The sequence below is a fragment of the Balearica regulorum genome, chromosome 3, assembly GCF_011004875.1.
Source record: "Balearica regulorum gibbericeps isolate bBalReg1 chromosome 3, bBalReg1.pri, whole genome shotgun sequence".
NCBI classification, from domain to species: domain Eukaryota; kingdom Metazoa; phylum Chordata; class Aves; order Gruiformes; family Gruidae; genus Balearica; species Balearica regulorum.
Window position 1 is genome coordinate 38,123,614 of NC_046186.1, and position 17,369 is coordinate 38,140,982.

General features: G+C 35.2%; 1 protein-coding gene across 7 annotated transcripts in view; it reads right to left on the bottom strand.

The window, feature by feature from the left end:
* Positions 1 to 17,369, bottom strand: part of IBTK (inhibitor of Bruton tyrosine kinase) — a 61,166-nt gene that overhangs the window by 29,142 nt on the left and 14,655 nt on the right. For 4 of the 7 annotated variants that reach the window (XM_075747581.1, XM_075747579.1, XM_075747578.1 and 1 more), the window contains exons 5-17: positions 17,036 to 17,146; positions 15,613 to 15,783; positions 14,346 to 14,463; positions 12,395 to 12,575; positions 11,060 to 11,183; positions 8,614 to 8,791; positions 6,941 to 7,118; positions 5,488 to 6,084; positions 4,093 to 4,179; positions 3,057 to 3,139; positions 2,923 to 2,960; positions 1,051 to 1,147; positions 557 to 658 (exon numbers count right to left, since the gene is read on the bottom strand). In XM_075747581.1, coding sequence (XP_075603696.1) covers positions 557 to 658; positions 1,051 to 1,147; positions 2,923 to 2,960; positions 3,057 to 3,139; positions 4,093 to 4,179; positions 5,488 to 6,084; positions 6,941 to 7,118; positions 8,614 to 8,791; positions 11,060 to 11,183; positions 12,395 to 12,575; positions 14,346 to 14,463; positions 15,613 to 15,783; positions 17,036 to 17,146 — 2,065 coding nt within the window. The remainder of the gene's footprint in view (positions 1 to 556; positions 659 to 1,050; positions 1,148 to 2,922; positions 2,961 to 3,056; positions 3,140 to 4,092; positions 4,180 to 5,487; positions 6,085 to 6,940; positions 7,119 to 8,613; positions 8,792 to 11,059; positions 11,184 to 12,394; positions 12,576 to 14,345; positions 14,464 to 15,612; positions 15,784 to 17,035; positions 17,147 to 17,369) is intronic. The other 3 variants (XM_075747583.1, XM_075747580.1, XM_075747577.1) reach the window with 1 other exon arrangement.

Below are 17,369 nucleotides of genomic sequence, written 5' to 3' on the forward strand. Positions count from 1 at the left end.
AAATAGAAGTCACTAAGAAATGCCAAGCAAAAATTGTATGCTGACTTCTTGTATGAAACCAAGCAACAACACTTAGTGTTTTCTAGGAGAGACAGATCTTTATAGCCATGTAGAAACAGCACCGTTTCAAACAAACAACAGAAGAACAAGCAGAACTAAATACAAGGCCAGAAACAGAAACATAGAATTCATTTTATCATGTTTTAAAGACAAGAAGTTTGAATTCAATGAAATAAAAGTATTATAAAAGTTTGGTTTATTTGCTGTAGTGGGTTTGGTTGGGGTTTTTTTTTTCTTTTTGCCTTTTTCTTTTTTTTTTTTACTTTTTTTTTTCTTTTTTAAAAGAGTGTAAGCATATGGAAGATTATGCTACCCAAAACATCACCCAGACTAAAGAAGCAACTGTTAACAGCTATGCAATGAACAGCTAAAGGTAATTAGAGCAAAGGAATATAAGCAAATAATTCTGTGCTCAAATAGGTAAGAACACTAACATCTAAAAAAAACCCCATTTTTTTATTCTCTAACCCTTTATAATACAAGTGGAAGAACTCACGTCTTTCTGCAATGGCTACTTCACAGATTTCTTTGAGTCTGGATATAAGAAGTTGGTCTGCTACCACAAGAACATTACATATGAATTCCACATTTTGAGAATCTGGAAAACAAAGCATCATGTAAACACTGTGGGCAAGTTAAAAGTAACTATTACACATACAGCTTCAATGAGATTTTACCAAAGGACAAATGTAACTACTTTGCAAATTTTGATGGGATTTTCACAGCACAAGGAATAGCTTAGAAGAACACAAATAAACATTTTTTTGAAGGAAGACAAGGAGGGAAAAGGAAAACTGCAGTCTGACAAACTAAAGAAAAGGTACAAAAAGGCCTGGGGTACAGCTATCACCTCGAAATATACAGCAAGAGTCACAAAAATTCAGATTCTCTACATAAGACTTCAATGCAAGCATATTAAGTACTCAACTTCTACTTAAAAATATAAAAATTGCAGGAGCTACAGTTGAGTTGAAAATATATTAATGGCACCTTTTATCGCAAGAGCTTCATCTGTATATAGGTAATCTACAATTATCTGTAGTATGTCAGAATGGATTGGCATTTCCAGAGCTGAACAACAGGAAGCCTAAAAGGCAAAAGGATTAAAAAAAATAAACAAAAATAATAAAAGAAGCTGACTACTTGGAATAAAATACAAAATTAAGACAGCAATTATATTTAGAAAATGACTCAGACTGAGAGTCATATTTTCAAAGTTAAGCAATTATTTAAGCATTTACTCAAAATCTGTTAGAGCTCTTCAATTAAGAATTGATTGTAGCAGAGCAATTAAAATCTGCCCAAACTTCTGAATAAATATCCATGAAACAGTTCAGTGTTCCATCAGTTTGAGCATCTTCTCCAACAATATTATTACATTACTTTACCCTCAACTGTTTAAAAGTAGAACAGGAATCCCCTATGCAAGTACTGAACTGCTTTCCTTTCAAGGTAAAGCATCTAGTGAAAACATAAGTTCCCATGCAAGAATAAAATGAAAGTAGCCATTACTGTTAATCCCTCGGAAAACAAGGTCCTCAGCAAACCCTCCATTTGAAGAACCACCTTAACCACTAAGGCAAAGCTTTTGTATAAGCAAACATTAGCCATTAAACCATGTAATTGTCACCATTCAAGTTTATGCAACAACACTGCTTAACAACTTTGGTTTATTTCAGGTGGTACTGAAGCAAAGTTTTATACTAAAAGATTTCTTTTGCTTCAGAACATGCTACTGGAACTGACATAGGTCCCATCTGAAGTTTAAAAACCTCTTACAGACATTAAGATTTTTATACAACATCTAGAGCACTTGATTCACAAAATATTTACTTACGAATTTACTATGATTTAGATTTACTTACAAAATAATAAATAACTTACAAACTACATACAACTGATACAGAAATCAATTATACAAATGGACATTTGACACTTAAAAAAAACCCCAAATCAATCAATCACTTGTCTCACAGTGTTTTGGATATGTTTCCTCAGGGATGACTGAGGAAAAGGCAGCACAGTAACTTAAGAGGACAGATAAAGTTCTGTTATACAGCAGAAGAGAACTGCCAGTACTTTGCCAGCTTGTTAAATTTACGTATTACCAAAAAGCTATGAAAGTTGAGAAGGCTCTTGCACACTGCTTCAGCTTTCAGTCTCTGAAAAATTCTTCTCCATTTACACCTTTCCTCTCTTTCAATGAGCATTATCAAAAGTATTCAGATACTTAAACATAGGCATTTAGTGAAATTACGATGTCCAGGAACAACCAGGGCACTGATACACAGCTAAAAAGAAGGAACCAAGACAAATAAAAGACCTACACCTTGTAAAGCAGCAGCTGGTGACTAAGTGGAATAGTCCTTGATACCCTCTATTTCATTAACAGTAAGAGTTAACTTGAGATTCTACACATTGACTCTTGATTCTGCTGCATCTTTCACTCAGTACATATGAAAAGCTATTCCATACTGCATACTATTTAAATTGTAAGATCTTTCAGAGAAAGAAAATGAAAATTCATCCAAAGCAGTATTGCATAAGAACAATCCAGCAGCTTCTAGAAATCCATGAACTAGCTCAAAATAAACTCTAAAACAAAAGTAATACTTTAATTTCCTTTGATGTTATTATGTTGTTATGTTATTACATATATTATTCTCATTTAATACACAATCTCTATAGTACCAATATAGAGCAATCAAAAATCTGAGGGTTTTGTTCTTGCAAAAAGGATCCAAGAATCTAGTCTTTCCTTTTCCCCAGTATTTAGGATATGTTATTCTAGGAAAACTGAAAAGCTGTCACTTATTTGATGCAACAAAACATACCACCACACGTGTTTATTGGCAAGCTTACCTCAATCCATGAGCTGCTTAACATGCTGTGAAAATAATCTGTAAAGAAAGGCATTTCAGTTCAAGATACAATAAAATTTCAGTTAAAAAAGACAATATGACTTGTATTAAATATATAAAAATAGACACACATACCAAGTCTTGCACAAAGTACACACTTATGACACGGGAATTCCTTTCCATCTAAAGATTTCAGGGTCACATCGCAGAGGTATGAACTAGAAGATATTTAATAGGATCAGAACTGTGATTATTCAGAAGAGCTACAAGTTGTAAACTCTACAAATAAATGCTTACTTTAGCAAGTTAGGATTTATCCTTTAAAATAAAACACACCTGGACTTAAATAATATATAGAATGAACCTAAAAGTACAGGCACAATAGTTTCACAAGACAAATTTTTTGTCCCAAGTTGAACTCTTAAAATTCCAGTTCAAGTATTTCTTTCAAAACATTGTCAATTACTGTTTCAGAACTACTATGATCAAATTATTATGGCTAATTTTAGTCAATTTTAATGGTCTATGCTGTTACTTATTTCTTTTACATTAGTAGCTACTATAAGCTTTAACAATGCATTTTAAGAGTGAAGTAATCCAAATTCTGTGAAAAAGCTACTTTTATACAACATAGCTTTTATACAACATAGCTTTTACAAGTACACTATTCAAGCCTTTGGGTATAAATAACCCAACTACACCAACAGAACTAAAAAACAAATAACATTTTGATAAAAGCATAAGGAATTTTTCTATTGAAAGGTATTCCAAAGATTTTCTTAATCAGAAAAATATTATAAGTTTGCTTTTTTCCAATCCATGTAGTCTTATTGTCACAACAAGCATATTTGCAAAAGTCAAACTGCTTTTGACTGGTTTACCCACATTTCTCCTGGCATTAGTATTCTGTGACACAGTTAGTCCACAGAACACATTAAAGCCCAGCAAAAAGAAGCAAAAATATCGCATACATAATCTATCCCAGATTACTAATTCATAGATCAGTCTATAAGTTTCTAGACAGAACTTCCAAACACGAGTTACTGTAATAGAGACAAGTGTAAACCAGAAGTTAAAAAACAGCTGAACAACCTCAGTCTACACTTAACAGATAAAGATGACATAAGAAGATGATGGTGGGGGTAGGGGAAGCTTGATTTAAAAAGTTTACCAATTCTTCTGATTTAACTTTGGTTTGTTCCCATTCTTCTTGTTGACAACATTAATTTTTCCATTTTCTAACCTGACTCCATCCAACCTGCAAATCATTAACATTACTAATAAGTAATACAATTAGTATACAGTTCAAGCCATTAAGAACAGTTTTACAAAGTAACAGCACTTCAGTGGGCTCATATTGTGAATATGAAAAAGGAGCAAAATCATTCATCACAGAAGACTAGAAAAGGCCAGTTGTTACTTAAAAGTCTTTGCTGCAGATGTAAAATATAACTGGCACTCTTTCCACATCTTGTCTATCTTATTTATTACCTTATATGAAAGCTATACTGCTACAGTCAAGGCCAAAGTCCAACACCACAGGGTCAAAAATCCAGGAGTTGTATATACTGCTACCAGGCAGTTATCTGAGCAAAACCACAAGAAGCTTTAGCACCCTAATTCATCAAGGAGGCTTGTGAATGGGATAGCAAAGACACAGGAGTGCTGCTGGTGGATTATGAAGCAATACACTTTCATAGGGAAAGTACTTTAACATGGAAATTTTACTTAGGAACTCAGTCTTAGCAGCAGCTTCACATCTTTGCTGATTAATTTTAGTGTTTGCAAAAAACACAGTGAAGAAAAAACTGCCCTGAAAAGGCTCATTCCCTCCTTTGAAAGGAAAAGACAAATGCAGGAAAATAAAACCCAAATCTGAGTAATACAGTTCTACAGAGATGTTTGGTCTCAATTCCATTAGTTTCATCCTGTAACATTAAAAATGCATCAGTTAAACAAGAACTTAACTTTGCTATGGGCTCCTTTACGCTAAGTATGTTCATTGTCTATGGAAAAACTGGTAGATTACAGACCATAGCATAAAACTTCATCAATCTAAAACTCAATTAGATCAGCTGTCTCTAACAAAACAAGTATTGATGTTTTATGACAGACATTCTGGAAAGTCTGAAGATTGCATCAGATGTCTCAGAGAGCTCATGCCTTTCAAAAGATACACAGGACAGAAGTTTAATACACAAATGCCCAAGAGGTTCTAGGGCACAGCAAGGGCCAATAGCACATTTCTATCATATAGAAGCCTATTGAAAAATGCTGCTTTAAGTACATAATCATGTTACGAAAGTCTGCTTGTAACATTATTTGAAAAGGTCATACATGCTTTCTCTTAGCAAAAAGCATCAAAACAAACTGATGTTGCTTTAAACAGATGACACGGTGTGTGTTGTAAACTGTTATACTTAGAAACAATAAAATAAGGAGAAAAAGGCAAACTTATCAACCCCAACTAGCCTTCTACTTCACTAACAACTAAACTTAGATCAGCTTACATAAAAACACTCCGTGAAGAGCTTGCCAGAATATAAATGCATTTTGTTTCACCTACCTTCCACTTAAATTGCTGAGTCCAAATTTCTTCGCAGTACTCTGCAACATTTTTATGAGGTTAGCTTCTTCACCAGCAACTTTGCCTTTTTTAGATTTGCTCTTCTGTTTTTCATTTATAACTTGCACTTGATTATTTCTATAAATCTCAAATGCAGACTTTCCATTAACATTTTCATCAAAACTCATTTTGCTCAGGTTAGAAATTAAAGTATCCTGATATTCTTCCGATTTTCCTTTATGCAGGATTTTTGGTTTATAACCATGAGTCAAAAGATCACAGGTGTCAGTGTATATGAACTGCAGAAGGTATGCAAACAAATCTGGATGAACTTTCTCTATTACATAAAGATCACATCCAACAGCGTCTTCATCTTTACGGTAGACATCTGGAGTGTCTAGCTGGTTGTCACTGGAAACAAACAGCTTCTTGAAGAAGTCAGAGCGCACAGCCAAGATGTATTTGTGTACGGGGTAAGTTCTTGTGCCAATCTGAAAAGTCACATCATGGATGCTGTCCATTTCATCTGTTTCATCTAACAGCTTGCCAAAATCCTCTCCAAAACTTGATGATGACACACTTGGAATTTCATAGAGACTAGAACAAAATGAAATCCATCAAAACCCCCACTATTTACAAGCTCAGTAAAATTTTACATAGTATGTTTAATGAGGAGGGTGAGGTTGTTTCCATTTGGTTTGTTTGGGTTTTTTCTTACATTGCTAGACTACTCAACATTTCTTGTCCTATTCTTTACAAAAAGAACTAATAATATGGTATTTAGGCAATTAAACCACATATGTAAGATCTGTCTAGCTTCAGAATATCAAATACAGTATTTTGTCTTTACAACGTAGCCATTAAATACGTATTATCAGAATATCTTATCTTCATCTCATTTGTCCAACAAGAAAAAACACAGAAATGTTTGCTGATTTCATATTACAATCCAAAACAATAAGAAAAAAAGCTAATATTTACTTAGTTATCAGATGTATTGGAAACCATTATGAGAATGCAAGGAACACAGTTAAGTCTTCAACTTATTCATTTTACTTTAAACATTTTTTCCAAATAAATAAAGATACACTTTTCACTTCTATTTAAATGCTGATTATTGGTCATTACTGAAGGGGTTAATTTCCACAGTATTTAGAGCTCAGAGTGTGTTAAGAAATACATTGCAAATGCTTGCCTTAAACACTTTAGATTAAAAAAAAAAAAAATCAATGCTATCTGTACCAATTATGCAAATAAATAAGTTGAGGTTTTTGGGAAACTTCAACACTGTTGTTTACTAACAAGTGCTATTCTCTAGCAGTATGGATAACCACATTTACTGTGACTTCTGTATAAGCCAAAAAATGGTTTTGCAAAGCAAAATAATTTAATTGCAATGACACACACACACAAAAAGAGAGAAAAATTACAGTTGTTGATATTTTAACTATACCTTGTTTTAGGATCTGACTGTAAAACAGCAAAATTGCAACCATTAGGGTCAGTGGCAATACTAACAGCTCGATGGACAAAAGTAAGCTTCTGAAGTCGAATTCTTTCATATACACTGTTTGCATCATGTTCAGAAGATGCATCACATGAAGAATTCTGAAGGCTCGATACAAGTTCTGCTAAAAAAAAGAAATAAATTTAAAAAAAACACAGAAAGGTCCAGGTAATTAAAACGTAACTGATATAACAAAAAGGCAAGATTTATCACTTCTGTAAGTCCATTGATGGAGTCACTGAATAAGGCTAAACTATGCTTAAGATTTCAGCTCGCTTAACTGAAACGCAGAGAGACATTTTAAGAATAAGGCTTTACGTTACATATAGGAGGGGTTTTATCCAGAACTTCTTGTGGGAGTGTTTTTCCCTTATATGAAGAAGTGGCAAACACTGAAATGAAACAAGCTGCGCATCAGTATACAACAGCACAAGACTGTTTTGTTGTCTTATCACTTTACAGCACATATAAGACAATTGCCTTCAGAGTTCACACTGTATCTGTTTAAATTACACCCAAACTAACAAAATACTATTGAAAAACATGATATTCTCTGAATACTAGATTATTTTTCAAGACCTGAATAACTGAATACATGCACACCATTCGCCACATTCATTAAAACCTTCCAAAAACTAGAAGCTCTCATTCATTACAAGTCAGTGATGAGCATCAACGAGACATTCAATGAGACATTCAACAAGACAACAGGTCTGGATTCTGAAGTGTCCTTGAAGATACTAAACCACAAAAGGAGCAATAAGCAGAAAGAAGAGAGTGCCTACAGACACATACCAGCACCAGGACAAACAGCGGAAGGAGATGTGTTTGGTGCCTCTGTGATGAGGGAACTACTATGCTATGTGTAGAATAAAACAAAGTAGCAACAGAGTAAAACTAGTATGCAATTCTAGATTGAGCAACAGAGGAAATATTTTTGCTGTGAAAGAATGCAAAAACAGACTGATAAAACTAAAGGTGGAATCTCAGTATCAAAGGAAGTAGAACTGCAACATAAAGCTATAAAGTTCAAATACATCCCAGGTTGGAAGTAAATCCATTTCTAGCCACAGATTTTTAAGACTCCTAAAAGAACAGAGCTGACAGTTTCAATTAAAATCTCGTCCTATTGCAGGCAGGTATCTTCCTCACAGAAAAACAATCCATTAGGACCTACTCTCAGCCAAGTTAATATGAACCAAGTTAATAAGGTGGAAATTGCTCTGGACCCTGTATTATGCCCAGATAAGGAATCTGGAAAACACGATAAGGTTTCATAGACTTCGTAACGCAAGCAAGTACAAGCTCCTTCTTTTGTTCAGTGCCAGTCTCTTAAGATTGGTCATCTAATATGTGACAAGATCATTCCACTGGACCCTTGTGCTACTGTTACTCTTCAGAAATACTCTTCTCCCTGGAAATCTCCACCTGAAGGTTAACTGAAAGCTGCAAAGTAAGTAAATCTTAGTATTACTTAGGAAAGAGAACAGTAGTGGTCAATGCTACCAATTGTCAGCCACAGAGGAAAGAACAAACTCACCACATAATACTGTAAAGATTCAATTAAACTTTTATATTGATTTGAAGTACTTAAAAACCATTAAGAAATCACAGCTAACCTTTCTTTTCTGAGATTTTTTTCCCTTCTTCCAACCACTGCCCTGTAAAGGCTTCACCGTCCTGTGTGACAAACATTATTTCGTTCCTATTTAAAGCAACATCGGACATGAAGACTTGCCGGCCATACACCCAACGACACTGCTTCATGGAGTTGTTAGATGACTTCCAGCAAAACACCTAAAATATTTTTTCAGAGAAAGGGGAAATCCTCATATCATATAAAAGCAGGTACATATTACACACTACTTTTTTTAAACACAAGAACATGTCATCTTAAAGCTGCATATAAAATGGAGAAAGACATTCTTCAAAATTATATCCTGAAGTGTTATGAGCATCTATTACAAAGAATCCACAAGTAAACCACGGAAAATCTATTGTGATATCAAGATCCATTTGCCCGTGAAGGGCATTTGAAAAGCTTCTCTGAATATTCAGACATCTTCACAGCAGTTACCTATAGGACAGTTTTTAATGATATTTCAAAAAGGACAGCAAAAGGTGTCATCAAGTCAAGAAACAAGTTTACTCTAGTTCTTAATTTATAGATTTGTCCCACTGTTTTGCTTATAAATCAGGCAAAATTCAAAGCTAGCACAACAAAAATTTAAACCATTTCCTGTTAATTGTTTGACAAAAATCTCAAGTTTCTCTGTACCAGCCAAGATTCTGGAATGGAGTTTATGCCCAAACACAAACTTCAAAACATTCAACAGAAACATGAAGAACCACATGCACTGTAGAATCCCCAACAAGGTATACTGTAGATGTCTGAAAGAAGTAAGCATGAAGCAACAATCCCATGCAAGGTAAAGCCCAGATGTGACATTAGTGGACATTAAAGCTGGGCTTTCATCTTCTCCCATTGAAGTATCTGCACAGGTCTGTTAACATCTACATAAGGAGGGGACAAAAGAATTTGAGTAATCTATTTCCTTTCCCTTCTCTTGAGCCCTACAGAATCACAGAATGGTTGAGGTTGGGAGGGACCTCTGGAGGTTATATAGTCCGAGCTCCTGTTCAAGCAGGGCCACCCAAAGCCAGTTGTCCAGGACCACATCCGGACAGCCTTTGACCATCTCCAAGGATGCAGACTCCACAATCTCCATGGGCAACCTGTGCCAGTGCTCGACCACCCTCACAGTGAGAAAGTGCTTCCTGATATTCAGACAGAGCCTCCTGTGTTTCAGTTTGTGCCCATTGCCTCTGGTTCTCTCAGTGGGCACCACTGAAAAGAGCCTGGTTCCGTCTTCTTTACATCTTTCTTTTAAGTATGTATATACATTGGTAAGATCCCCCTTGAGCCATCTTTTTTCTAGGCTAAACAGTATTCTCTTTAAGAGAGTACAGTCAAGCCAGACCAGGAAATACTGATTCAGGAAACAGAAGTATTAAGATGCCATTCTTCCTCAATAATGCCTTCTTACTCAATAATTTATCAAACCTAAAAGCACTAAAGATCCCAGCATTTGCCAGTATTCAGCATGGAAAGATATGCAATGTAGGTTGACATTGTCTTCCTGCATCAGTGGAACTAAGTAGTTTCTCACTGCTAAAGCAGTGTCCCAAAGATGCTGAAGGGGCACTATCAATACTATAGATGCTAGAGTCTAAACCTCACATGAACGAGTACCGAACTGGAAGTTTGTAATCTCCAAGACAACTAATGACCTAATAGTTTGTCAAACGCAAGGCAAGACAAGGAAATACCAACACTGCTCCCTATTTTTATACACAAGGTCAGTTTTTAAGATCCTTTAAGGAAGCATTTCAGTAACAAAACCTTTTTGTAAACACCACTAGATGGCACTGAAGGTTTAGATCTCCCAGTGAGCAGATCTAGAAAAGGCTAGGGTTCTGAAGGTTCCTATAAACTGTTACTCTATGAAAGAATGAGGGAAGGAAACAATAAATCCACTATAATATTCCAGTTCCAAGTCAACAGTGTCTACACTTAACTGTAAGTACTAAGCCATTCACCGGGTTTAACTGCAACTTTTCAACAATAAAAAGGACATCTCATCTACATAATAGCTGCTTTTCAGCAAAGGCTCTAAAACTTCCATGTCCAGAGACTACTTCTGAGACTGTTTCTGGAGGGCATAAAGGTGACAGCGTAAGTAGGGTGAGAAGAGAGACAGGAGGGGGAACAAGAGAAAAAACAAACCAGATCACGTATGCTATATAACCACTTATGTACGTAAAAGTAAAGAAGTTTACACCTTCACTGAAAAGCTATTCTATGTTCACAGATTTAAAAATAAACTACTAAACGTTACTTTGGTAGTCTTCCCATAGCCCTTTAAAAAAAAAAAAAAAAGCTCTACAGAAATGAATTGGGTATTTTCTATGCATGATTTTGTCCTGTCAACTTCTTAAGTTTAAAGTTCGATTCGTCAGTATGAAGCTTTCTATATAATTACGTTTTCTAGGGACACAACTTACTCTTCCAGCTTCATCCAGTGCTAGAATGCAAATCTTCTGACCTCCATTTTCTTTAAGATGCTGGGTATCTACCTTGTATTCCAAATATCCCCCAGTAACAAGAACTTTTTTAAGGTTCAGCTGTCTGAAAGAACACAAAAGGTTAAATTAGTATTTCTTCATTATGTGCTGATGTTGCTTCTATGATAGTTACCTTTTTCATTTAGAGAAGCAGTAAAAAAAAAAAATAATCGAGGTAGTGACACTGAAAAATTACTCTAAGTTTAGTTTCTCCCCACTGATATTACTAACTGCTAATAAAATACTATTAGTAGACTGTAATTTTTGCTTTGCTTTTAAGTCACATCATATCCACGAGTTCTTCACAAAATTCCATAAGTGAAAACCCGTAAATGATTTACCTTTGATCTTCACTACAAAAATTATAGTGGTATAAATTTCATTTAGCTCCTTGTATTAGAAGGCCTATCCAGTAGGCCGTTTCTCAGGTTTTTGTTGGGTTTTGGTTTTCACCTGATCAAAACCATGCAAGTTATCTCTTTTCAGTTTCTTAGTAGAAGAGCACAATACATGATATTAAATTTCTCCAAGTGCCAGCACCTTCACTTACAGCCATTTAGAAAACGAAATATAAAATAATCATTAAACTATAGTATGTCAATAAATACTGCTAGAATTTGAAGTGAAGCTGAAAAGCTGTCTGAGGGTTAGCTGGGCAAAAATGCTAATTACCTTTTCTAACCTGTTATTGCAAAGTAAGAGAGAATGAGATCAAATAATTTCCTAAATTCATGAGTCATGGGCCCAGTTTCTTCAACAGGTTTTATATTCAGGTTTTAGCATATGGACCAGATGATGTCATAAGGTCCCCCTTGCAACCTAAGTTACCCTTTATAACATACTATATCCACACATTAATTATGAAATTCAGACCCTAAATTACTGATTCAAAAATCACAGCAACATAACTAAATAGAATAGCAGATCTTTAATGCTTCTGCCAAGATGCATTTATACAAATTCACACTAACAAAGAAATACTAGTTTCAATATTTTTAAACCTACGACACAAAATATTTCCTCTTAGTATGTTTTTTTAAAATATTTTTGGTAAACAGCAACTAGCATCTTAGCGTCATCTAATAACAAAACCAAATAAACAAACAAACGAGAGCCACAGTTCATATGAAAGAACAGCAAATGACAGAAACTCAAGGGAACACTCTACTATCTCTACTTCACGCAAAAAAATCTTTAAAGTAGCTTGCAAGTATAAGACTACAGTGAAATCTTCACCTATTGTTCTTCATGACAAATTAGAAAAGTAACACCTACTTTGAAGCCATCTTTTTGCACTGATAGTCTGCAAGTAAATAAACATCTCCCCTTTCAGTAACGCACACTGTGGCGCCATCGCTTGCAGAGACCAAGGACACACAGATATCTTTATGGTGTAGAGCAGAAACTTGGCGAGGTGCAGTTACACATTTTTCTCCATTAGGATCCAGCAGATAACCTAGAAAATACAACACACCCCAAAAATATTATTTGCCATTCCACAAGCTGTATTTAAAGGACACTTTGCCACACTACTCTGAAGAACCTTTAAATTCTAAAAGACTTTTTAGGTAGTCAGATATTTCATCTTCAAAACAATTAGAGTACCATCACACATACTTGTTAGTTCACCACAAACACCAGAAAACATTCAAGATTTGATACACAAAAAATTAAGTAAGGTAAATTGTACAGGGAAAGCTATTTAATTTGTTAGACTCTGCAGTGGTACTGTCTTCGATTCCAAAGAAAGAACATTTATTTGATCAAATTACAATTCAAGGCACTAGAAATACTATCACACTGGCATAAACTGTAGATCATTTCAGACACTGGAAGATACCAAAAAAGCTTGTCATACAAATTACTGTAAGTGCACTTAAGCATGAAGGCACGCAATTATGTGAAACAACAGATGAAACTGTAATGTAAGTTCTCTGAAAATATATTTTAAAAAATAAATAAATAAAATCAGGCCATTACTGCTCTGCTGCATCAAGAAACCTAACATAAAGAATCTCATACATAACATAACCATGCACTTATGTCTGCACCACAGAGTGGATCAGGGTACAAATATCCAGGAACAAGCATCAGGGCTACCTCTAAAGTTGGAAGCAACCCTGCCATAGGACACTGCAGCGCTATCCCCAAACATCTTGAAGAGGCAAGGTTTATTACCATAGGTCTATCATAGTGCCCAGCTGACACAACTATACCACTTGCGATCCAACTACTGTCTCCATATGGTACTGCACTGGGCCATGTGCATATCAGAATAGTCTCAACAACACAGGCGATCACAAAGAAACTTATATAATGGGTACTTCTATAATGGGTACATATAAAAAAAATAAATTAGTAAGATACTTCTCTGACAAGTTTTTTCACATACCTTTGCAATCTTAAATAGGAACACAAAAAAGTGTCTGAACCTGATATCAGAACTGATGCAGATTAACTGTAAGTACCAGAGCTAGCTAACAGTTTTGTTTGCACACAGATACAGAACTGTGTAAATGCAAATCCAAACCAATATTGCAATACCTGTTTATTAAAAAGGATAAAAGCAATTAAAATAGCCCATTCATACAACAAATCAAGAAGTTCACTAGTTGGTAATACGTTAGGTTTTTTCTTGACTTCAGAATAATACTGAGTTAAGTGAAGATTCTGGTAATGGTGATGTTGAAAAAAATTCTATATAGGCAAGCATTTCAGTTTACAAAGTTCATATGGAAAAAGTTATCAGTAGCATGTTTACAGTGCATGGTGAAAGAAGGACATAGGCAGGAGAGCTGAACGCTAGTTTATAAAATTTATTAAGGGCAGTACCAGCCAGACTGCTGGAAGGAGACAAGCCTGCCTTAGGGTAACGTGCAACACAAAAAGGAGCATTCTGCTTCCTGAAAGCCTTCAGTAGCAGGACTACATGAGATACATGGAAAGCGAAGGAATTACAAAGAGTTCAAATAACAGAGCTAAGTCTGACTAGCTCCCATCATCTCAAAATGTGAAAGTGACTGGTTGTAATGAAAAATATTCTTCAAAAGAAGTGTGAAGGGATGATGTCATCAGACTGGTTTTTTCTAATTTAAAAAAAAAAAAAAAAAAAGACAGAGAAGAGAAAGCTTAAACCAGCCTTCTGTTGTAAGCAGCAGATGACAGCTTTAGTACAAGTAACATCTTTTAATGGCTGGGTTTTACTTTCAGAACGCTTCTACCTTACCTAGTTGGCCGCCATTCAGCCCCATGGTATACACTGCTTCCTTAGTCCATAGCACTGTATGGAATCTGCCTGCAGCCACTCCAATCACCATTCTACCTTTCAGGTTTTTTGCCTGAACCTAAGCACAAATCCAAAGTACATCTTAATATTAAGCAGCAACAGGTGAATTTCACATGTACAAACTTCTGACAACATTTAACTCCTAAAGTCATTAAGAATGAAACATTGGTATCAATCCACATACAGTCTAATAAGTCAGGATTATTTCAGAAGTTTGTCAAGTGGGACACTATTGCACTAGTGACAAAAAGAAGTAAACTTTTTGCATTATCTAATCAGAACTAGAATGAAATCTCCTTAGGCTGTCTTCATATGTAAGATGTTGAACAAGACGGTATAGGAGATGTGTAAGGCAGCCAAAGAAGACTCAGGTGCTGCAAAAGCATCACCTAAAACGTTTCGGCTTGTAAGTCTTAATGCCATAAACACACTGCAGAATACTATACTACTAATTCCACACTTCAAATTTAACTTGATTTTCCAGATCAAGATGATCAAGATCAAAGCAATACTGTGGATACATAGCTATCATTACACTATGAAGAGCATCCCATTGTACCCCAAAACACTATCCTGGTGCACTTTGGCCAATTACTCTTTCCTACTTTTATAACACTGGTAGTGCAATGTTTTTCTACTCCAGATGAAGCTTCCTTTCAACAAAAGGTAATGGAACTCTTATGTACTTAAAAAAAATTAGAAAAAGTTCTAGATTGAGCATAGAAATATAGTCAAGCTGCTGATGCCCATCCTCTCTCTTCCCTGTCACTATTCTTCCCAAAGTATTATGACTCCAGAATCAACAGTACTTCCAGCAAAGGACACAGTCATCAAACCCTGAGATCCATCATCCAGTGATTCAAAAGGAGTAAAGAGTATGAATCTCATGTAATACATACCTATTGCTTTTATGCCATTTCAGCTACAGAACAATGTGGGGAAGAAAAGGGTTTTGGCAATTCTACCTTGTATCATCCATAGCACTACAAACTTTAGTACTGTTCAGGTTACAAACTAAGACATTTATCAGGACATACGTAAGTATTTAAGATTGAGATGTATGATAACACAGAATCAAGATTTTATCTGAACTCACATTCAACTTTATTGTCCTAAAAAAATTTAAAAATTATTTCCACAATCTTCACATTTTACTTTCTGTTAAAAAACAAACAAACAACTAAGCTCTGACTGATGTTATTTTTACCTGTCTAGGAACACTGCAGTTGGGAGGAGGAGGAAGAATACCCAATTGATGGAAAGTATTTAAACCAAATGTGTAAACATATCCATCTTCTGTTAAAACAACAGTATGATCCTTAGCTGCAGCTATCTGGGAGCAGTAATGGCCAGTTAAGCCTTCCACAAGTCTTGGAACCTGAACGACAACAAAAAACAAACAAAAAAAAAAAAGGGAAAAAAAGTTTTATATTAACCAGCGGCCATCTATGAAACTAAAATTGCACCAAGAGAAAGTCACGACCAAATACTGAACTACAGATGAAGATGCATTTGAACATACAATACACTCATTAACATACTTACCACATGCAATGCACCAAATACAAACTACTTTTGTTTGAAATGCGTCCTCTGCTATCAGGGGAGATGATTTTTAAACTACCTGCTCTGAAATCAGGTTGGGAACTATATCTTCAAGAGAGCTGGACAAATATTAACTATTATGTCTTTTGGTTTTATTTTTAAATTACCATGATCCATAGATATATCTCTCTCTCCAAAACACAGGATAAACCTAAGAAAATTCCACAGAATAAGGAAGCAGTCCTGTATGTTTGACTTTTCATACACTAATGTGAGTTCTCCTTCATTCAACTGGGTAACATCCCAATTTCAAAACAGCAATTTGCAAAAAATTCCTATTTCAGAGAATTACATTTTTTTACAAAGCATTAAAAAATTGAGCTCCAGTCTTCACAATAACATCCAGGAACATAATATCAAGTTCTACCAGACAGTTGATATTAAAAATTTTAAAAAATTATTGTGCTGCAAACTAAATGCACACTACCAGGTAGTGGGCACAAAATAAGATAGTAAAGTCTAAGAACTGTATTGTCATCATATCTTAGTCTTCTTAAATTTTGTTTTTGCATATTGCAACAATGTACTATTTAAATGAAAATTATAGGTGAGTTTTCACTTAAAAGCTGTGCAAGTCTTGTAAGAACCAACCCTACCATCGCTTTTCATGCCACTCCAGCTCCACTGTACTGCTGTTTCCTTTGTGCCAGCCTTGACACTCATCAGATGGAATCACAAACCTATTTAACAAGCTAGCCCAGCCAAAAACCATTGCTTCCACTTATCTGGCATCAGCTAGCCTTTAAAACAACTCGGCCAGAACACAGAAGTTTGACCACAGTATGAAGCTATCTTAAATTAAAATATATTTAAATGCACATTCTTCTGCTCTCTGCCACATCACTAGTAGCACTGGAGAGGTTTTTTTTTCTGTTATTTAGTGGGCAGCAAGGGAGTTTGTTTGAAATCAACAGCAAACTGGTTTGGAAAGTACACTCACAGAAACTAATTAATTTTTTAGACTTGCTGTTTGAAATAAAAGAAACATCATGTTAGACTACACAAGATAGCATAAGATAGAATACCAGGCATGTTTGTTCATCACCATGACCCAAGCGTCCTCCTTGTCCGTGTCCACATGTATAAACTTGGCCTTTGTGGGAAAGGAACACAGAGTGGAACTTGCAGAGTACTACCTGAAAGAAAAAGGGCAAAAAAGGGGTGGGGAGGAGGCCGTATAGGACAAATTAATTTTCTTGGATAATCTGAAAACACCTGCCAAAACTGCTTTGTGAAGAGGTTCAGCTTTAATAAAGATCTGTTCGTGAAAATACGAGTAAGATACTAGTATTAAAGCACAGGACTGCCAAATCAAGCCACAAGGAACACAAAATATTTGCTTTAAATTTATTATGTACT